A 22,799-nucleotide genomic window follows, 5' to 3' on the forward strand; every position below is an offset into this window, starting at 1 on the left:
GAAAAGTGCCTTTACCACCTTGGCACAGACAGAAGAGTATGAATGAAGGACAGTACTCCAAGCAAACTGACCCCTGCCTGGGGCATCCATTCTCACACATGTGGCTCCTTTGGTGCTTTATTTAGCATGAGGGTGTTTAGAATGTTTATTTTTGGCTCAGTTTGAGGGGACAGTTTTTACAAATAGAATGACAGCTATGATCTTCTAAAAAAAAAAAAAAAAAAAAAAGCTCCCATACAACCCACAATTGGGCATTCAGTTTCAAGAGCTTCACTGTCCCCTCATCTCTGTTCTGGGACTTCTCCTCCATTTGAAGATCTCCTACTTTAATTAAAACATGACACAAGATGACAGTGACTCCTCATGCCAAGTCCCACTGGCAGTGCTGAGCCAGTGAGGGAGGGCCTGGTCAGGGTCCCTGAGGGAAAGAGACGTTACTCTCCAAACCCAGGAGGCTTGACAACGAGATTCTTTGTAAGGGAAACTAACAAGGGAGGTGCTATACACCAGGGCTGACCACGGCCAGGGGCTGTCACCACCCTGGGGCCTGAAGGGGAGTGGGTGGTGTTCTTGGACCCTAGAGAGAGTAGCTGCAGTCACGGGGGAGGGGGCAGCCTCACAGCAGCTGTGACCCTGTTAGGAGGACGTGGCCAATCCATCAAAACCCCCATCTCATCTCCTCCCACCTCCTATCTCCTACCAGTTCCTCTCCTTGGCCAAAGCAAAGAGAAGTCCTTGCTGATGAAGCTCATCAAGTCAGCCTCTGGAGGCCCAGAGAATAAAGGATATGGGTGGAGAGTGGATCTGGGGCTGGGAGGTGGGGTGGGGGTCAGAAGACACCCAACATCTTCCTAACGCCCAACATGGAGACAGCAGGAGGAGGAATAAAGAGAACGTGTGAGACTGTGGATCCTCTGCGCTGAGACTCTACCTCCCATGGTCCCTAAGCAGCAGAGGAATCCTGGTTTGCTACTAAGATGCTGAGCAACTGGGCAAAGTATTCAGATGCTCCGGGTTCCTGGTTTCCTTCCATGGCAAGTATAAAGGCAGAATCCAACAGGCCCTAAGGTGTGGGAGTCACACCCAGCACTGCAGAAGAGGGAGGCCTGGGCGTGGGCCTGCTCAATGCCACTCCAGAACCCTGTGGTCTTGGATCAGGTACTAAGACTTCTCCATGCCTCAGCGCCTTCACTTGCAAAGGAGGGGAATGAGCGCACCTTCCCCCCAAAGGGCTGCTGTCATGAAGAAATGCAATCATGCATATAAAGTGTTGAACAACATCCCAGGCACACAGAAAATTTGCCATCACCCCCCCCCCCCCAGCTCTCCCATTCCCTGAGTTTGGACCTTGTTGATGAATTTTTACAACCCTCATACATCTGGACCTCCCTCGTGCTACTTTTTGTGAAAGTCATTTTCTTCATTGAATGATCCCATTAACTAGAACCTGAAAACCCAGCCGGAACATTCTGGCATCGGAATCTTCTCTTTTAAGCACCGGGGTCGGCACAGCCCTGCCACAAAACCCCATGGAGAGGATCGCCTCCGCTTCAAAGATCTCGGTGTGTGTGCTGTTTATGCCAAATGTTAGTGATGCCTCCTCGCTGAGCCTCCGGCTTGCAAGACAATGCAAAACCAGACACATGGCCTTGTCGCTCAGCGGCAGCACCACGGGCCTCTGCCTCCGCGTTTGAAGTGAACGGTGGTGGGGGTGCCCCGAGAGGAGGTGCGTGTGCTGGAAGGGAAACGTGAGCATTGCCTCCCCGAGGTGCCGCTGCTGTGCTCACCGTCTGCAGGCCAAACCCTGGCACAGCCTGGGGCCTCAGCTACTCATCCCAGAATCCACTCTGTGTGGACAGAGGTTTCCAAGCCCATGTGCTTTGGATTGCCAAGTGAGTGATCTGTAGCAATCTAGATGTAATTTATATCCATATCTAATAAATATCAAAGCTCTGTATCAATAGATACCGAATCTCTATGTCAATTCTTTGTGTCAAATCTGTCTGTGTCGAATCTCTATCTAATCTCTTTCTGTATCTTATTGCTCTCTCTATCTAAGCAACATAGCAGGGAAGGAGACAGTGTTTTCATGTCACCTGGCTCTAGAGTTCAGGTTCTATCACTTACCGACTTTACAGCTTTTAAAAGGAAACTTGGTCTCTCTGGCTTCAGCAGGCTCCTCTATAAAACGGGGTTAAGGTTAGTATCTCCCAGGTTTATTTCCCTATAAATGAAAAGCAAAACTGCTAGGTTCAAATCTTGCTGCCTTTGCTACCTGTTGGGCAAGTAACTTCACCTGGTTGAGCCTCAGTTTCTCGTCTGTAAAATGGGAAGGACAGTAATACCTCCCATATGAGACAGTTGTAAAATGCAAAGGAGCAAATCCATGTAAAGAGCTGAACTTAGAAGAGTGTCTCACATGCAGTATAAATGCTTCATTCATGTTAGATAGAAGTGCTGAATACACGTCCAACATACAGTTCCCATCTCAATGAAACATCTATTCAGTGTATGCAATCATTATTGACAAGAGCGATCATTTTAAGTCATCTGAATTAAGGGCTTAAATTACAAAATTCAACGTCTTGGGTGAAGAGAATGACCAGCTCTACACATTCTCTGCCCTATTACACCACCAATCTCTCAGGAAGCCATCTCTTCTGATGAGGTTTCTCCTCTCATACTGATCAAACAGGACAGAGTTTTTACACACATGATGCACATGCTCCTGTCTATCCTGGGTCACTGCGTACCCACAGTCATTGTCAACACAGGCCTGGACACATACGCCACTCCCAAACAGGACAGAGGAATGGTGATCTCAACACGATCTATTTTTTGAAATGGTGCATGCAGCTGCAACTTTGGGAAACTTGCTGGCTATTTGCAGAATGTTGTATCACATCATTCACCCTGAGTCATACAGACCAGAAAGTATCCCGTGGTCAGGGGACAGCAGATCTTCCCAGAGAATGACTCCGCGGTCCAGGTCCAGACTCCCTGTCCGCTGAGCCACGTCTTTCCCCAGGCAGTGGTCTGACTGTTCACCTCCCTGCCTCACCAGGGCTAATTAGAGACGCAGCAAATAAGAGCCAGCGGAAAAGATTTTGGTAAAGCCATCTGATCCCTCCCCAAACTAGCCTTCTCTGCCCCAGAGAGGTTCTTTTCCCACAAGAAGGCTGATGGGGAAGGAGGGGGAAGACAGATGGGCTGAGAAGCAATTTAGTCTCACCATCCTCTCAACAGATGCTGGGCACCGTAAGAATTAATGGGCTGGAGACTCAGGTAAGAGCCATTCAGAAGCTCCCTGATTACTCCAAAAACCACTCTATGTGGAGGAAAAGGTTAATCGAAGCCCAGAGCTGGAAGAGCAGAGACAGCAATTGCTTTAATCTCGGGAGTGGAGAAGAGCTTCACAAGAAAAAAAGTTTGCACAAACCAGCCTGTGGTCTATCGCTGGAAGAACAATCAGGCCTAAATATGAAGATATTTGAAAGGTCTTCCCCCATCAGTTCAGCAACCTTGGCAAACCCCTTTCCTACCCTCAGCCAAGTAGCTGGATTAAGAAAAAAAAAATTTTTTTTTTAACTCTGCACATTCTCTGCACTATTAAGCCATAAGTCTCCCAGGAAACCGTTTCTTCTCTTCCGATGAGGTTTCTTCTCTTATAATGATCCAACAGGATCTGGTTTTTACATACAGGACACACATGTTCCTGTGTTTCGCAGGTCACTGTGTACCCAGAGTCAGTCACTGTCAGTGCAGGCCTGGACACATTAGAAAATGAATGTGCCAGCCGGGTGTGGTGGCTCACACCTGTAACCCCAGCATTCTGGGAGGCCGAGATGGGCAGATCACGAGGTCAGGAGTTTGAGACCAGCCTGACCAACATGGTGAAACCCCATCTCTACTAAAAATACAAAAATCAGCTGGGTGTGGTGGCACGTGCCTGTAATCCCAGCGACTACTCAGGAGACTGAGGCAGGAGAACTGCTTTAACCAGGGAGGCGGAGGTTGTGGTGAGCCGAGACTGTGCCATTATACTCCAGCCTGGGTGACAGAGCAAGACTCCATCTCAAAATAATAATAATAAAAAAAAAAGATGATGAATGTGTCAGCACCTCAGCCTACAGCTGGTTCAAGTCGGACCTTAAACCGGACAGGGTGATGTTTGAACATAAACAAAAGAACAAACAAGGAAATCACAATTGTAAGACTGGAACTGTCTTTGCTAAATAAACTGTCCTCAGAACAAACGGGGTTAACTCCAGGGTTTCCCCGACCTTACTACCATTGACATTTGAGGCTTTTTTAGAGGGAGGGGGTGCTTTCCTATGCATTATAGGATGTTTAGCAGCATCCCTGATCTCTACCCACAAGATGCCAGTAGTATCCTTCACCCCAAAATTATGACAGTCAAAAATGTTGGGCCAGGTACAGTGGCTCACACCTGTAATTCCAGCACTTTGAGAGGCTGGGGCATGCGGACTGCTTGAGTCCAGAAGTTCAAAACCAGCCTGGGCAACAGAGCGAAATCCCGCCTCTACAAAAAATACAAAAATTAGCATGCACCTGTAGTCTTACCTTGGGAGGCTGAGGTGCGAGAATTGTGTAAGCCGAGGAGGTTGAAGCTGCAGTGAGCCGAGACAGAGTCACTGCACTCCAGCCTGGGCAACAGAATGGCTGAGCAAGACTGCCTCAAAAAAAAAAAAAAAAAAAAAAAAAAAGGAAAGGGCCGGGCACGGTGGCTCACACCTGTAATCGCAGCACTTTGGGAAGCTGAGGCAGGTGGATCACCTAAGGTCAGGCGATCAAGACTATGCTAGTCAACATGATAAAACCCCATCTCTACTAAAAATACAAAAATTAGCTGGGCATGGTGGCATGTGCCTGTAATCCCAGCTACTTGGGAGGCTGAGGCAGGAGAATTGCTTGAGCCCAAGAGTCAGAGGTTGCAGTGAGCCGAGATTGTGCCACTGCACTCCAGCCTGGCGACAGAGCGAGACTCCGTCTCAAATTAAAAAAAAAAAAAGGAAAACAAGTCTCAAGTCATTGCCAAATGTCTCCTTGGCAGTCAAAATTGACCTAGTTGAGAACTACTGGTTTATACTGAAGTTCAGCTGAACATTAGTCAGCTAATTATCTATTAGCCAAATTTCAGACATCAGCCCCCCCCAGGTCAGCATAATGTCGTTAAGATCTAAAGTTCTTTCAGCCCGCGGAACGCTCACATCAGATATTAGTTTGACAGGACGGCCCTGAATGTAAGCCCCTCTCCTTCTCTCCTGCCTCCTTGGTCCTTTTCCTTCTCCCCTGCCTGATAAAGCAATTCTTTATTCATCTTGACATTATAACGACACAAAAGCATTGGAAGAGCGAACTCCTTAACTGAATCTGAGGAAATCAGGCATTATTTTTATAGGAACTCAGACATACTACGCCAAAAATTCACAACTCTGTCATTGCGGTCTTCTCGCAAGGTTAACTCTTAACTGTACGCTTTTTAGCACATCTCACCACCTGGGCTCAAACTGGAACCTCACCTCTCCAGCTCAGATCCCCCTACCTGAAAGATTTTACAACCACCTCCAGCCCAGTCACTCTCTTACAATCATGCTTGTCTTATTTCCATCCGCTTATTACTATCTCAAGTTGCCAATGCATTTACTATCTATTTGTACCTTTATCATCTGACTCTCTTAGAATGGATGCTTTCTGGGCAAGGAAGCTTCTGTTTTCCTCTCTGCTGTATCCTTGGTATTTAGCACAAGGCCTGGCCTCCACATGGCCCAATAGCGATTTATGGAACAAGGAAACAGATGAATGCCTTTACATAGATATAATTTAAAGTATTAACTTCCATTCACAGCCACTACTCATTTTCTACGGGAGTTTTGTTCACAATCCTCACGGCCCAGCATCATCTTTAAATAATGTGAATGTCATTCCCTTCTCTCTACCCCCAGTTAGCTGATCAAAGAAATGCAAGTATCTGGTTGGTTTTAAAAATCAAGAAGCGGGGAGTTTTCCTCCTGATGCCCTTGATCTTCAGATCCTGAGAGGGATCTCAGGATAAACGAAGACCTGCTCCCCTCTAACTCCAGCTGACTTCACAAATACCCAGACTGACCAATCTTCACTCTGCAAAAGAGGTCCTTTATTACAACTCCCAAGGTATCTCAGGGTTTGAGTGGAGGCCATTAGCTCATTGACAGAGAGCCTGCTGAGGGTTGGGGAATGGGGGCAGGAGGATGCACAGAAGCTAATATTAAATGACAAGAGACTTTGCCAATGGGAGCGGATTCAGAAATGATCAACCGTCTTGGGGATGGATGAGAACGAGAGAATCAAGTAATAAGTATTCAAATTTATCAAAACACTGTTGATGCACAGAGATGTGTTTCACTTTTGCTCTTTTAAAATAAATTTTCGTTCAGGTCCATTGCTTAAGCCATTTTTACCCCAAGCCCTCTGCCAATCTGTCAAAAGATAACTCACTGTGCAAAGCATCTTTCTATGTATCTACCCATCATGCATCTCTCTACCCATATATCTAAGTATATCTGTCGATAGTTGTGCTAAGCACCGTATCTGTCTGTCTGTCTATGAATGTTGGACTGCATATACCAAGCCCATTTCTCCAGCATTGCCTGAGCATTAGCAAATCTTTCTACTAGTCAAGGCAACTTTATATTCTTGCAAAATAGGAAAGCAGTTGAGAAGACTCTGATGTCATGAAACTCTGAATCTGGTGCGCATCCACGCTGACTGCTTTATGTGTGACCTTGGGCAAGTTACTTAGCCTCTCTGACCCTTAAGTACTTCATCCGAAAATCGGGTATCATACAAACAGCTGTGTAACTATGGCATTTGCGGATAAAATGGGAGAAGTCAGTTCTTGGCAAATGGTAAATGTTAGCAAGAACAGGGATAAGGATAATGCCAATGCACCACTCACTGAACTTTTTTTTTCTTTCATTGTTTTTTTTTTTTTTGTCTGCTTTTTCTTGGGTTCTTTATCTGTCACATCACAGATGGTTTTTCTTTTTTTTATAGTATATTTTAAATCTTTTTTTTTTTTTTTTTGTTTTTTTTTTTTTTTTAATTGTACTTTAAGTTCTGGGGTACACGTGCAGACCTTGGAGGATTGCTGCAGAGGTACACACATGCCATGGTGGTTTCTTTCTTTTATTTCTATGTCACCTGGGTGATCACCATGTGGGGACCAGAGGAGCATTCACCACTGGAAGTCAGGGCTTCCTTGGTGCCTCTCCAGGGGCAGCCCGCTGAGGGGGAAGCTGACACCAGGGATTTAAACCTTCCTCGGCTTCCTCATTCTATTAATCTGACCGTTAAGCAGAGAGTCCTGCTGATGCCAACAGATGCAAAGCTCTTCTGTGCTAATGGCAAAGGGCATTAGAGGAGTCCTCAGCAGCCAATCAATCCATCTCCCCCAACTCAGAACAGCTGCACAGGGACAGATGAACCAAGCGATGGCCGAGGACCGCTGCAATTCATACGTGGGAGAGAGAGATGGGTGAAGGAAAGGGCCCCTGCATGTTCTAATAATGCAGGCCAGGTCTTGGGCAGGCAAAGCAGCTGATGCACTGTGCAAGATACAGCTCTCAGTGAAATCTAACAGGCAGGCTCACCTGTGGCAGCTGGGCTCAAGGATGGAGCAGGCAATACCATCGTTAAGCCAAGTGCACTGGGGGAAGAAAGTGGGAAGTGACCCAGGGCTCAGGGCACATCTGTCACCTAACCTCTGCAGAGTTCATTCTTCCAAGCTTGGCCACATCTGCCATCTTGCTCATGGCATATGGGTAACATTTGAGGCACTACTTCCTGCCAAAAAGGGACCTGACCCCCTTGTCTGACCTGCCTGCAGGCAGCTGAACAGGATCCCATCATTCACCCCACAATGGGCTGAGGCCCAGCACAAAGTCAGATCTGGCCACAGGCTTGTGCCAACAGTCACAAAAAAAATCTGCACTTTAGTTGGGTTCCAACATTTCTTTAACATGGGAAATCAGAACTCGGAGAAAGACAACAATATTCCCAGGCTCCCCAAAGACAGGGAGCCAAATCAGGCTGATGGAGCCCTGTCTGCAGACAAATTGAAGCCTTTCCCCAGTGGCATGGCACAAAGGCTGAGGGTCTACCCCGTACCACTGCTGGCTGCAGATGGAGGCTCAGGTCCTTTGGGCTAACAGACAGGACTTTAAGAATGGTCCCTGTGTAAGGGGCTGCTGGCAACCTCAGGTGCTACCCAAAGCCACTGGCCCCTGACTGCTCTTTCCCATGTGGGTTTTGAAGGGCTGATGGGGTGGTGTCCAGAGTGAAGGGTACAGGAAGGTCAAACACAGAACCATCTGGGGATGCAGTTGTTCCACTCCCAGGAGATAACGTGTGACTTCCAGAGTTCGGGATACAGATGTTTGCCCTATTAGACTTTCCTAAGTCTAATAGGCTTTCCTTTTGGGGAAGGATGATGAGGAAGAGAAAGACCATCATTTTAAAATCATACCCCGGAATTTCTCTCCTAATCCATGGGGTAGCCTGGGAGGAGAAACATTTCCCAAAGGGTAGCACACATCTCTGATAAGTGTGTATTTAGGTGACATCAGAGGGTGACTAAAGGAACATTATTTTCACAGTTTAGTATTTTAATATTGGGCAAAAAAAGAAATTTAACTAGCACTTCAGACTTGTGATTCCACCAATATTATTGCTCGAGACAGTATTTCTCAATCTCAACAGCTTTCGTATTTAAGGCTGGATAATTTTTTTTTTTTTTTTTTTTTTTTTTTTTTTTTTTTTTTTTTTTTTTTTTTTTTTTTTTTTTTTTTTTTTTTTTTTTTAGTAGCAATGGGGTTTCACCATATTGGCTAGGCTGGTCTCAAACTCCTAGCAACAAGTGATCCACCCACCTGGGCCTCCCAAAGTGCTGGGATTACAGGCGTGAGCCACCGTGCCAGGCCCAGGACCAGATAATTCTTTCCAGGAGCTGGTCTCTGTGTTATAGGATATTTAACAGCAAATCAGGTCTCTACCTACTGGATGCCAGTCAGAAACCCCCAACCAGATGATACCACCAACAAATGTCTTCAAATGTTTACAAATAACCACTGGGAATCAAAACCACCTTCTGGTTGAGAACCACTGGATTAACATAAGTCTATTTCTGAAAGCAAAGTGGGTTAAGAAAAAACTTTTTTTTTTTTTTTTTTTGAGACGAACTATCACTGTTACCCAGGCTGGAGTGCAGTAGCACGATCTCGGCTCACTGCAACCTCTGCCTCTTGGGTTCAAGTGATTCTCCTGAGTAGCTGGGATGACAGGCACCTGCCACCACACTCAGCTAAGTTTTCATTTTTAGTAGAGACAAGGTTTTACCATGTTGGCCGGGCTGGTCTTGAATTCCTGAACTCAAGTGATCCACTCGCCTCGGCCTCCCAAAGTGCTGAGATTACAGGCATGAGCCACAGCACCGGGCTGGAAAAACCTATTTTTTAGGTGACTTTATAGGACAGATGAAATTCAAATAAGGCAAGCATGGTCAAGGTGGTAAGTACAGACAAAACCAAACCAGCGGGGGGCTAAACAGGCAGAGGAAACTGAATCCTTTTCCTCCTCAAAGCTGCACCTTCTATTCTTCCCTGCCAGCCCTGCTGCTTGGTCAGCCCTATGGCCCATATGACTGCACGTGTGCCCAGAGGACAGAAAAATAAAAGGAAACCCTGATCCACTGGCCTTCCCCAGAAAGGAGGAAGCAAGGTGGGTCTCCTCATTCCTCTTAGGAGACCCAAGCAGAGATGCCAAGGAGAGGGCAAGGACCCAAGGCGGCGGGGGCAAAGGACAGGGGAGCAGGTGCTCTCTTCCAGTGCACTCCAGAAACCCTTGCAACTTACAATCCATCATTCAGCCTTGAAAGGTTCAAACAAGTCTGACTGTATCTGACACTTGTAAACTCTCCACTGCGGGGCTCAGAATGAGGCCCAACCAGTCTTCTCTCTTTACTGTCAGACACATCCAAAGAGCTAAAGAAATGATCAATCCAAAGATAAGAAATATCCATTTCCAGCAGGAAAGGTCACAGTTCTACTGGTTTAAAAAGCTACCACTCAGAAGCACTTAGCACGTACCCCAGGCCTTATAAACATCATGTCCTGTGATTCTCAACCACAACCCTGCAAGGTGGACACTATCATTGGGATAACGTTTCCGATGGGAGGACACTGGCTTAGACATTATGTGGCCCCACAAATGTTGCAGGGCTAGAAGAACAGAGGTGGAATTCCACCTGGCTCTGCCGAACTCCAAGGCCCACACTCATAGCTGCTGCACTGTCCTATCTCCCAGGAAGGCAGAAAGCAGAGAGTCAGGACCATGCTGTCCCTTATAAGACCCACTGACCGTCATCCTCCCCACATGGAAACACCACCACAATCACGATTCCTCAGGATGACCTAACATGCAAGTAGATAAAGGATGTGACTTCCTTCTATCTGCTGACCTCACTGCCAAGGAGAAAAAGTCCTCCAAATTTAGGCATCAAAGAGCAACACTGGGCCAGGTCCTGGTGGCTCACGCTTGTAATCCCAGCACTTGGGGAGGCTGAGGTGGGCGGATCACCTGAGGTCAGGAATTTGAGACCAGCCTGACCAACATGGAGAAACCACATCTCTACCAAAAATACAAAATTAGCTGAGCATAGTGGCCCATGCCTGTAATCCCAGCTACTCGGGAGGCTGAAGCGGGAGAATCGATCGCTTCAACCCAGGAGGTGGAGGTTCTGGTGAGCTGAGATCACGCCATTGTGCTCCAGCCTGAGCAACAAGAGTGAAACTCTGTCTCAAAAATAAAAAAAGAATAGCATCTTCCCACTTCATGGCTCCCCTGTCTCCTCTCTTCTTTGCATGAACCTCCTCATGATCGTTGGGCAGGAGCAAAGGACAGGGAAAACTCAAAAGAAACAAAACAAATAATTATGGCTCTTGCCACGGGAGGGAGGGGCACCAGACACGTGGGTGCAAATATGTGCGCACATGCACACCCACACTATTGCACACATGTGTACACAATCTGCCAGTGTGTAGACACACATGTATAGGCACACACACATCCAAATGTGACAACGGGCAGCTACGGGCCTGTCCAGCCATTCGAAGCCAGGGGACAAGTCCCCTTGAGAGCTGGAATATCAACACTGAGGTAAGTGGCAAAGACCAGAAAGGTACTCACTTGAGTCTCCAGGCTGATGAGCGGACTCGGGTGTGGATCCTGTGGGACGAAAGGAGAAAATGCAAGTGAGGAGTGGTAAAAAGTTTACTTACCACCCCAGTATCATTTTGTCTTTTTCTTTTTTTTTTTAAGAGACAGGGTCTTGCTCTGTTGCCCACGCTGGAGTGCAGTGGTGTGATCACAGCTCACCGCGAACTTGACCTCCAGGACTCAAGTGGTCCTCCCACCTCAGCCTCCCACGTAGCTAAGACAACAGGAATGCACTACCATGCCAGTCTAGTTTTTATTACTTTTGTAGAGATGGGGGTCTCGCTATGTTGCCCAGGCTGTTCTCCAACACTTTGGCCTCAATGATCCTCCCACCTCAGCCTCCCAAAGTGCTGGGATTATAAGCATGAGCCACCATGCCAAGCTCCCAGCATCATTTTCAAACAAAGCTTTGTTTCCTCAGTGCTCACGCCACCCCACAGGGAGGGCAGCCCCACCCTCTCTCCTCCATTCTACAGAGACATCAGGGCAGCGTGGCCCAGTCTTCCCGCCCCAACACTTCTTTTCATGTCCAAATGATGAAGGAGGCTCAAGTTTTCTGTGAAGGAAACACCCACGTAGAGATCATACAGACAACAAAGTGTAAAGAAAAAAGAAACAACACACCCTTGCCAAATATCTCAAAGTGCATCCAAACCCTCTATAGGAAGGAGACTTTGGCTCTGTAAGAGAAGTAGGAACAAACCTGAAAGAATACCGAGTTCTAGCTAGGGCCACGGCCACCTATTTGCTTCTGATCTTGGAAAGGATGAGGGAGGGAATGAGAGGGAACAGCTTACTTTCTGGTTTGAGTAGCACATTCCAGTGAGCTGGGGAAGGTCGTTTTTAGGATAGAGAAGGCCACAGAAATGTCCTATTCATTCACTCTCTACAAAAAGCCGATTGACTGGGAATGCTTGGTGGTACTGTCCCAGGTCATTAAGCACAAACTCTTTGGGTTGGAGGAGAGACAGGGTGGGTACAGGAGGAGGGAAAGACTGATGGGAGGAGGTGGCAGCGTCCAGTGAGTGGTTTCCAAAGAAAATAGCAAGCCCAGCCCATGAAGGCTATTTCTGTCTACAGTATGTCTGCTCTGAACTTAACCATCTTGGATTTATAATTCTGGTAACCACAACCTGAAGATGCCTCCTACGGAAAATGGGCATGATTTTAGGGCCCTGAAGAACAGACCCAGTTTGAAGCTTTGCTTTCTCTTCCCATTTCCACCACAGGCTTTTAGAAAGTCATGCAAATTACCACCAGCCCACTGACCCACACTGTGAACAAGAAGGCAATGCAGGGAAACTGGAACACTCTAAACCCCTCCTCGAGGTGAGCTGCCATTCACTGTCCTGATGACTGTTCCATGTATCTTTATAACGATGCCCAATTCTGAGGAGTGTAAGAGGCACAATCTCAGAAACGTGGTGAGCTCTGCTCAGCTCTGTCCTCGAGGAAGAGGAATTCATCAATCCCCCACTCCAACTCCCGGCAATTCTCCATCGGTGTAACTGAAAGGAAACTGCCAGGAGAACATCCCACTCCAATTCTCACATTGCCCCAGGCACTGAGTCTTCCTCACACTCCAGAAAACACTGAGGGGAACCTGTTCTCCCCCTCCCCCAACATTGCAGCCTTGACCTATAAAGGAATCTGGAGAAGTCATGAAGAAGCTGTTTTAAGCCTGGCTCTTCAAATCCTTACTGTTTCCCTCCCAGGGGTAAAGAAGTGGCAGCTAGGACTGGTAAAGACATAACACTCATAGAGCAACTTTTTTTTTTGATCAGGCATTCTAAACCCCTACTCTGTCACGCCCATGCAGAAAGCGTCTACTCTTTACTTCCTGTTTCCCTGTGTCAAGCAAGCAAACGGGGCAGGACCCATTTTTGTCTTTGGGAAGCAAGACCATCCTCCTGGTCTGTGGGTGGCAGTGTGAGTCAGACTTGGAACATGCTACTTAGAGGGTGAGAGCATACATGCAACATCTGCTATTCAGGTCAGAGTAATCTGTGTCTACTGTGCACTCAGATCTTACCACCTCGATTCTGATTATAAGACAAGAAGCTGCATCTCAGCCTCAAAATTAGCCTCAATCTCCAGGCCAAGTCCTAGCAAAGCACCGCACTGGGGTGTTGAGTGCATGCCCAGATTAATTAAACTGTACTTCACAGCCCATTTGGCTACTGTCTGAGACTTGTGCTTCATTGCTTAGAATCTCCACAAGGTCCAAGAGGACAGAATGCCATCCTGAACCCCTAAAACAGCTCCAGTGGACAAGACTTTCCTTGGGAAGTCACAGGAAATCTCTGTTAACTGTGCTGACAAAATCAAGAGCCTGATCCCTAGATGCAGTGAAGCATCAACTCTCTATCTGATGTTGCAAGATCAGAGACCTAATCAGTGCATGGTCAGGGATCCAAGATTAAGAAGATTCTGGAAAGCAAAAGCACAAATTCTATCTATTTAGCATCTCCATTAACTAGCCAGGAGGAAGATAAAGTCCTCACAAGTGGCCACATCATCAATACTTAGGACTCGCTTGCCAAGATTCTTTTGCTCTCCTCCCTCTGTGCACAGTGGAAATGGAAGACTCTCCCTGAAGAGCCTTCCAGTCCAGAGGATTCAAAGTATGACTATATATCTGTGAGGTCTCACTTTCAGCAACATCCTCCTTAATTGGAAAGGCTAACGAAGTGGAACCAGGTCAATGATGCTGTCTGCCTAATCCATCCTATCTGTCTAAATTGGGACTCTTTGGTTTACAGTAGAGTAAATTCCTGTCCATCAGAGGAAAGCCTCCTGGAGACCAAAGGGGAATTTGCAACGTGTGTGCATGCTACCGTAGAGTGCTTTCAGAATCTTAATGCAGGTACCAGAGACCATGGAACTGCCTTCAACAAGGGAAGCCCTTTCATATCATCTACGGCAACAGCTAAGTTGGGGGAGTCAAATGGGGGACTAGGTGCACTGAATTGGTGGCCCTCATTCATCACAGCTCCTAGAGCCACACCCTCTGGTCATGTGACGCTGCAGTTCTTGGCTGTGTGCTTCTCCATCCCCTCAGGTTGGCTGTGCCCATTTGACTGTTTTACCCAATGGGAGGTTGGCAGCTGTGGCATAAGCAGGGGCTTGAAATATGCTTCAGTGATGAAGTGTGGCCTATTGTGTTTTTACCATTACCACAAGAGATCATGTCCTGTCCCCAGTACCCTGCTGGTCCCAGGACAACAGGGTACTGGAACAGACCTGTATAAAATCTGTAGCCTGGAGCCAAGCCCGGCCCAGATCAACTGACCCCCTGCCAACACACGGAAAACGTATGCTTGTTTCACAGCATTCAGTTTTGAAGTCATTTGTTACACAGCATTACTGTGGCAATAACTGATATACTTTCTAAACAGTGACCTTGATAGATCAGAAAGTGTTATCACAAACACTCACAGACTCAAAACCTAAAAAGTACATGCTCTTTTCTTTTTTTTTTTTTTCTTTTTGAGATGGATGCTCGCTCTTTCACCCAGGCTGGAATGCAGCCACAGAATCTCGGCTCACTGCAACCTCTGCCTCCTGGGTTCAAGTGATTTTTCTGCCTCAGTCTCACAAGTAGCTGGGATTATAGGCACCCACCACCATTGCCTGGCTAATTTTTGTATTTTTAGTAGAGACGGGTTTCACCATACTGGCCAGGCTAGTCTCGAACTCCTGACCTCGTGATTTGCCTGCCTCGGCCTCCCAAAGGGCTGGGATTACAGGCATGAATCACTGTACCCAGTCTACATGCTCCTTCTCTAAGTCTACAAATGCATGCCAGGAACCTGAATTAACTACAGCTAATAGCGATCATTTATAGAGGGCCTACTAGGTGCCAAGCCCTGTGTGCCAGCTGTACCATTACATCAACCAAGGAAATCAGTGACCTTCATCCCCGTGTGCCCGATACACCAGTCCTTCTGAATATGTTACTTAGATACTATCATAACATTACAGGAAATGATTACTCAGAATCCTTTTGCCAGCAAATATAGACAGTTTTCATTCCTTTGGTTTATTCTTAACTTGGTCCTATGGGACTATTACTTGACTGAGGTACTGAACAGTTGAATACTAGCAATAAATGACATTTGTTAAGTTCTTACTAAGTTCCAGGCACTGGGCTTAACTTCTATGCATACATCATTTCATTTACCCTGTAATAATCCTAAGAGGTAGATACTATCATTATCGCTGTCATTAGCATAGAGATGGAGAAGCTGATGACCAGAGAGATTGGTAACCCATCCGACTCACACAGATGCTGCTGAAAGCCTGGATTTGATCCCAGCAGCTTACACTTGAGAACTCTGGGTTCCGCTATTTTACAAGAGCTCTGTTGGAAAATCCATTTTTACTTTAAATAAAGTCATCCTGCAATTTTTGGATAATGTCTATCAGAATCAAGAATACTTACAGCAAATAAGCAGTACCACCTTAAAAAATACCAGAATCCATTTTTTAAAAATTTTTTTATATTTTGAGACAGAGTCTCACTCTGTTACGCAGGTTGGAGTGCAGTGGCACTAACTTGGCTCACTGCAACCTCCGCCTCCCAGGTTCAAGCCATCTTCCTGCCTCAGCCCCTGCTGGTAGCTGGGATTATAGGCATGTACCACCATGCCCAGCTAATTTTTGTATTTTTAGTAGAGATGGGGTTTCGTCACATTGGCCAGGCTGGTCTCCAACTTCTGACCTCAGGTGATCCACCTGCCTCAGCCTCCCAAAGTGCTCGTATTATAGGCATGAGCCACCGTGCCCAGCCACCATCTGTCTTTTTTAAAAAGGTAGTGGACATGGTGGATAGAAATTGGCAAACATATCATGACCAAAAACAAAACAGTCACTTTGCCACAGCAAGGAACCGTGTCGTTAGGTAAATCAATCCACACATGTTTACTAAGTTCCAACTCAGTAGCTAGCTCTATGCCTGGCAGGTGCCACAAGGGGGACAGAAATGAGTTTAAAAGTGACTCTGTGTACACTGCTATTCCCAAAGCTAACTGTTTAAATAAGTGGCAGGAGCCTGATTACAGGTCTTAGAGAAATGAAACTTGTCTACACCTCAAAAGTCTTACTTGTAAGAACAGGAAGCCAGGCTCCAGGCCAAAGGCCTGATTTTAACAAGCAATTAAGCCCCAACAAAGAAAGTAGAGGAGGAGGAATTTGTTCGTTATCAATCCACGCATGCACCAAACCTGTCTGGCGCTCCTGGCAGATTCTGAGCCCTGAGCTAAGCCTCAGCCACTGGAAAGGGTGTTCTCTTCCTTTGCTTTGAGGATGTTCCTAAGACAGCACTTGCTCCTGGGTGTCAGGCAGTGTCATTCGTGTAGAGATAATGAGCCTGGGACTCATGCCTTCAGAGCCAGATTTCTCGGTGAGGCCCACCAAATCAATGACATAGACCATGGGTCTTTACACGCCACCTGCTTTCAGACGCTCCCAGGGAATGCTTCAGAAGGCTGGCTTGGTGCTTTCTCTCCCCGAGGGCCCTCTAATTAAGGCCAGAACTGAGAACCTTCCACCATCAAAAAGATGGAGTCTCACTGTTACTCATCATCCAATTACCAGACAATGTGGAAAATCTAAGAAACTCTTCATGGGATCGCAGACCACAGCAAACGAAAACTCACTCCTGACGCTAGGGAGAACGCCGAGCTGAAGCCAAGTTTGAATGCCCAGCCAGAAACCTAAAGAGACACTGTCACTTAGCTGCAGGCCTGGTGCAGGGCAAAGTGGGACTGTTCAGTGGGAACACAGTGCAGGTTTAGAGGTCAGCCCAGGGTTCAAACCATGCATCACCACTGTATTCGTTCACTAGGGCTACTGTAACAGTATGCAGGCTAGTTGGCTTAAACAACAGAGATTTATCTTTTCACAGTTCTACAGGCTGAAAGTCTAAGATCAAAGTATCTGCAGGTCTGGCTTCTGAGGTCTGACTCTCCTCTTAGCTTGCAGAGATGGTGGCCTCCTCGCCATTTCCTCACAATCTTTTCTTCATGCATATGCATCCTTGGTATCTGTGTGTCCAAATTTCCTCGTTTTTTGGGGGTGGATGAGGAGGGAAGATGGAGTCTCACTCTGTCACCCAGTCTGGTGGGCAGTGGCACAATCCCAGCTCACTGCAACCTCTGCCTCCTGGGTTCAAGTGATTCTCCTGCCTCAGCCTCCTGAGTAGCTGGGATTACAGGTGCTTGCCCCCATGCCCAGCTAATTTTTTAAGGTATTTTTAGTGGAGATGGGTTTTCGTCATGTTGGCTGGCTGGTCTTGCATTCCTGACCTCAAGCGATCCATCTTCCTCAGCCTCCCAAAGTGCTGGGATTACAGTCATGCGCCACCACACCCAGCTAATTTTTGTATTTTTAGTAGAGATGGGATTTCACCATGTTGGCCAGGCTGGTCTTGAACTCCTGACCTCAGGTGATCCTCCCACCTCAGCCTCCCAAAGCCCTAGGACTACAGATGTGAGCCACCACACCCCGTCCAAATTTCTTTTTCTTATCAACAAACCAGTCAGATTAAATGAGGATTCCATTAATTTAATCACCTCTGTAAAGGCCTTATCTCCAAATAGTCACGTCTTGAGGTACTGGGGTCGGGGGTAGGGCTTCAACATTATGAATTTAGGGTGGGGGTACAATTCAGTCTGTAACAACCACCTAGCACCACTTGTGACCTTGGGCAAAGACCTTAGCTTCTGTGATTTATTTTTCTTATTGACACTATGTAAACAGTTAGGATTATACTTGCCAATAGAGCTACTGTAAGAAAGTGAAAAACAGAATTTATTTTCTGGGGCCTTTTTGTAAGGGACATAATTAACAATCACATAAGCTTAGGAGGTATAAAGCTCAATTGTTTCAGGAAACCCTAACAGAAGGCCTCCTCCTCGTCTTGAACGGGGGATACCACGACATCCTGAGTTGTAGTGAACATTAAATACAAATAGATACTGTGCATAGTTACAATCTCAGTTCTCACTCATAGGCGGGTGTTGAACAATGAGAACACAGGGACACAGGGAGGGGAGCATCACACACTGGGGTCTGCTGGGAGGGACTAGGGGAGGGACAGCAGCAGGTGGGGAGTGGGGAGGGATAACATGGGGAGAAATGCCAGATATAGGTGGCGGGGAGGAAGGCAGCAAACCACATTGCCATGTATGTATCTATGCAACGATCTTGCATGTTCTTCACATGTACCCTGAAACCTAAAACACAATAAAATATTTATTTTTTTAAAAATGATCTTCTGTTTGATTTCTTCCTCCAAGCTTACAAAGGCTGAGGCATATCCCTCTATACTCAACCCTACTAAACCACGAGTCTTCTGCACTGCAAGTTACTGTAGTGCAGCCCATGCCGTATGATGGCAGTGAAATGAGCAAATATAGCTAATTCGTTCTGAATGCTTACTTTGTGCCAAGCATATGAAATTCCTGCAACCCTGCCAAGGAAGGTATCATGATCCCCATTTTATAAATCAGATAACTGATGCTCTCAGAGAATCATCTGCTTAAAAACACAGGGCTAATCACGAATGGAACCAGGAGCAGGAAGCAAGTTTCTAAGTTGCCAGAAACTAGTCCTTTAACCGACATCCTGGTGTTTCTCCAAAGTATGAACTTACCAAATCAGAATCTCTGGGCAAGGGTCCAAGGAATCTACACTTTTATTAAACAGTCTTGGGGGATTCTTATGTACACTGAACCGGAATGCCTCTACATGATACCTAAACTACACGATGCATAATTCAAGACTGAAAAAGCTTCCAAAGTGACCAAGAATACGACTCCTGCCTCTAATCCCCAACTAGCCACCAAGTGTTAGATGCATGCATGAAAAGTTTTAAGAGGGTGGCGTTCATGCTCTGCATCCCCAAGAAATTTCCAGTATGAGTGCAAGGTGTTCCTTTCTCCCCACTTGGGTGAAGGGATCTGTCTTGCCCTAGAAACCTGGCTACCACCCTCCTCTTTTCTAGCATTTCCTCCCCAGAGAAATGGGACTCTTTCTCAACTCCTTCTCAGGATCTCCTTGTAGCAATCAAGGTGTTGCATAATGGGGCTTTCTCTTCAGATGTCCCTGTGGGATTTCACAGCTGCTCCTAAGAGAAAGGCTGGGCACGTGCAGGGCAGGCCAGGCCAGGCGGCATTGGGTGATGAGGGAAGGATGCCAGGGACACAGAAGAGTCCTTGTTCTCTAAAAAAGGCCTCCTTTGGAATGTGAATGCCAGCCAGAATCACACAGCCCTCACCTTGTTAGAAAATGTGAACTCACCTTCAAATAGGGCTCAGGGGAGAAAACAGAAACCCCACAGAGAGAACAACGGGAATCTCAGTGTTTTACAGAAATGTTGGCAGATATCGTTAAGCCCTTTAAGCTGGGCATATTGCTCTCTCTTTGGTATTCAAAAAGTTTAAAAAGTTGGTCTTTTTGCTCTCCTACATTCATTCCATATTTCTTAGCTCAGACCCCAGAAATGAGCAGTAGAACCTTAAAATGAAGGCCCTTGGCGATGGTAATCACCCACAGCCTTGGAAGATAGAGAAACCACAGACTCATGGAAACATGGGAATCATTATTATTATTTGAGATGGAATCTCGCTCTGTCACCCAAGCTGGAGTGCAGTGGCTCGACCTCAGCTCACTGCACCCTCCGCCTCTGGAGTTAAAGCGATTCTCTGTCTCAGCCTCCCAAGTAGCTGGGATTACAGGCGCCCACCACCACACCCAGCTAATTTTTGTATTTTTAGTAGAGACGAGGTTTCACCATCTTGGCCACACTGGTCTTCAACTCCTGACCTTGTGATCCACCCGCCTTGGCCTCCCAAAGTGCTAGGATTACAGGTGTCAGCCACTGCGCCAGGCCGGGAATTATTTTAATGCTTCTCCAGCTTGGTATGTGTATCCTTGAGCACAAGTGGTTATCAAAAATCTAAACTCCTATATATAATACTTTGTTCTGTGTGCACCTCAAGAGGTTTTGTAATTCTTTAAAACGTACAAAGAATTACCATCTTGGAATTACAAGGTTTTGAAGAAACCTACCTGGAAAGATTAGAGGCTTGAGCTACAGAGAGTTAAGAGAGGAATGCCCTACTGGTGGCCTGTGGACTTCAAGCTGGTCTGCTGTTTTTTTTTTTTTTTGGCCTGCAGCCTTGATGAAATACTTGAGATCATTGCCAATGTTTTAAAACCAGGATACTTCACAGGCAAATGCAGATTTCTCATTTCTCCTTTAAGAACAGAAGATTTAGCAAAACTAGATGTGTATTCTCGCAAGAAAACAGCTCCAGATCGAGTAGCTGCTTGGCTACGGCAAGCAGCAGAATTGATCACCCCCATATTAATGCAAATTGCCTAAGGCCACATAGCTAATCAATATTGACAATAATCAAAATACTAGCTAACACTGTTCCCACACTGAATGCAAGGTATTAGTGTAAGGGGTGTATAAATACTGTCTCATTTAGATCTTACAAGTGGCTGGATATGGTGGCTCACACCTGTAATCCTAGCACTCTGGGAAGCCAAGGTTGGCAGATCACTGGAGATCAGGAGTTCGAGACAAGCCTGGCCAACATGGTGAAACTCTATCTCCACTAAAATACAAAATTAGCTGGGCGTGTTGGCGCATGCATGTAGTCCCAGCTACATGGGAGGCTGGGCACAAGAATCGCTTGAACCCAGGAGGTGGAGGCTGCAGTAAGCCAAGATTGTGCCACTGCACTCCAGCCTGGGTGACAGAGCAAGACCCTGTCTCAAAATAAACAAACCTTACAACAACTCTAGGAGACAGGCATCAAAAGCCCCATTTTACAGATGGTGCAACTGAGGCTCAGAGAAGAAGTAACGTTTTGAAAGTCATTCATTAGGAGGTGGTGAAGCCAGGATTTCAAACAGGGCATCCTTTTGGACCACTAAGCTACACTGCCTTCCAGTGGTACAACCACATCTTGAATTGGAATCATTAAACCACAGTTCATGGTTCTATCAGCATCTCGCAATTGGATCTGATACTCCACATACTAGACGTTCCCATTTTCTTGCTGTGAGTCTTCCGGTTGACTACTTAGCTTGTTACAGTGGTCAATGGTGATAATAATAATCATCATCACCTCACAGTCACTGTAAGCATGACAAAGATGTTTTACCAGGGCCTGGCTCAGTCCTGACAGAGTGGATGGGCCACCAACGTTAGTTCCTCTTAGAAGGCAATTGCCAACACTCTACGCTGTTTCGCTTTTCACAGCTCAGAGGCATTTCAGGCCATAAACAAGACCTGCCACGTGCCAAGAAAGTAGCCTCTACACGACAAGGCCCAGACAAGAAGTGCTGGCTAAATTCCACCAAGGCTGCACATCTTTCTAGAGGTGGCCACCCAGGCTCTGAATGAACACACATCTTCCTGGAGCTGGGAACACAAGCCACAACTCTACCTCGGCCCAATCGTTAGCTTTTCGCACGCACAGGGTGAGTCCTCTGTTCAACAAGAAAATAGTTCAGATTTGAGCTCCAGAATCCAAAATTGTGAGTTCAAGAAAAGCACTTAGACATGTAGACCAGGTGAGCAGCTACTTCCCTATAAGGTACCTAAGGCAGCTATTACTAAGCAGCCCACCTGACCTCAGGTTCTCAATACGGCTGGAGGAGCAGATATCTATTTACTCATAAATTCCAGTTTCCCTAGATTTCCGCCCCTGACTTGAATCAAACCCATCCATGTCTAGAAAGGCATGGAAGATCCAGAAGGAGAGACGTATTTCTTAAGGGCCACACACAGTTTGGATTAAAATTCAGTATAGAATCACAGTTTTTTGATACCAAATCTGGAGTTCATCCCATTTTGCCAAAATAAATTTCTACGCACATCCCTCCCTGCTTTTCTTCACTTCCTCCTCTTTCCTTCACAAGAGGCTCTGACCAGGACATCTTTTGTTCGAAGATACAGGAAAACAGTGATCCAGCAGCGCTTCGCGTTGGAATGTCTCCAAGAGGCCACACACAGAACGGCCAACACAAACCATGGGGGAAGAGAACAATCCCAGGAGGTGAGGAGTGGAGGGCTTTGCAGTTCCAGGCTACAGCTCGGAATGTGCCTTCCTAGGCCAGCTGCCTTCCTGGTGCAGAAGAGAGATGCTCAGAACACCTGGCTGGCAGGTGGGCCTGCAGGGGACAGACGATGGGCCGTCTACATTTAGAGTCAGGGTAAAGTCAGAAAGCTTCGGCAGGGGAGGGACTCTGCCTGCAACCTGTCCCCTCAACCTCCTCCAATATTTCTTAATAAAAGGATGGTGACAGTGAAGATGACGGCCTTGAGGACAATGCCCACTATACAGCCATCACTGCTTATATCCTTACGAGATACCATCATTAACAATTTATGGGCATTACTTCAATAAACCCACATTCCATCCTCGTGAAGTGGCTGCTCCCAGAAGGCCATAAAGTCGGGAAACAGGTTATTTTATTGGTTTTCCATTTTTTTTTTTTTTTTT

At 46.5% G+C, this 22,799-nt stretch overlaps 1 protein-coding gene across 1 annotated transcript in view; it reads right to left on the reverse strand.

Annotated features, from left to right (window-relative positions):
• XYLT1 (xylosyltransferase 1) overlaps positions 1-22,799 on the reverse strand; it is a 375,167-nt gene that overhangs the window by 245,990 nt on the left and 106,378 nt on the right. Inside the window, exon 2 of the mRNA XM_017539936.2 lies at positions 11,245-11,283. Coding sequence (XP_017395425.1) covers positions 11,245-11,283 — 39 coding nt within the window. The remainder of the gene's footprint in view (positions 1-11,244; positions 11,284-22,799) is intronic.

Source organism: Cebus imitator, unplaced genomic scaffold (genome assembly GCF_001604975.1).
Source record: "Cebus imitator isolate Cc_AM_T3 unplaced genomic scaffold, Cebus_imitator-1.0 Scaffold122, whole genome shotgun sequence".
NCBI classification, from domain to species: domain Eukaryota; kingdom Metazoa; phylum Chordata; class Mammalia; order Primates; family Cebidae; genus Cebus; species Cebus imitator.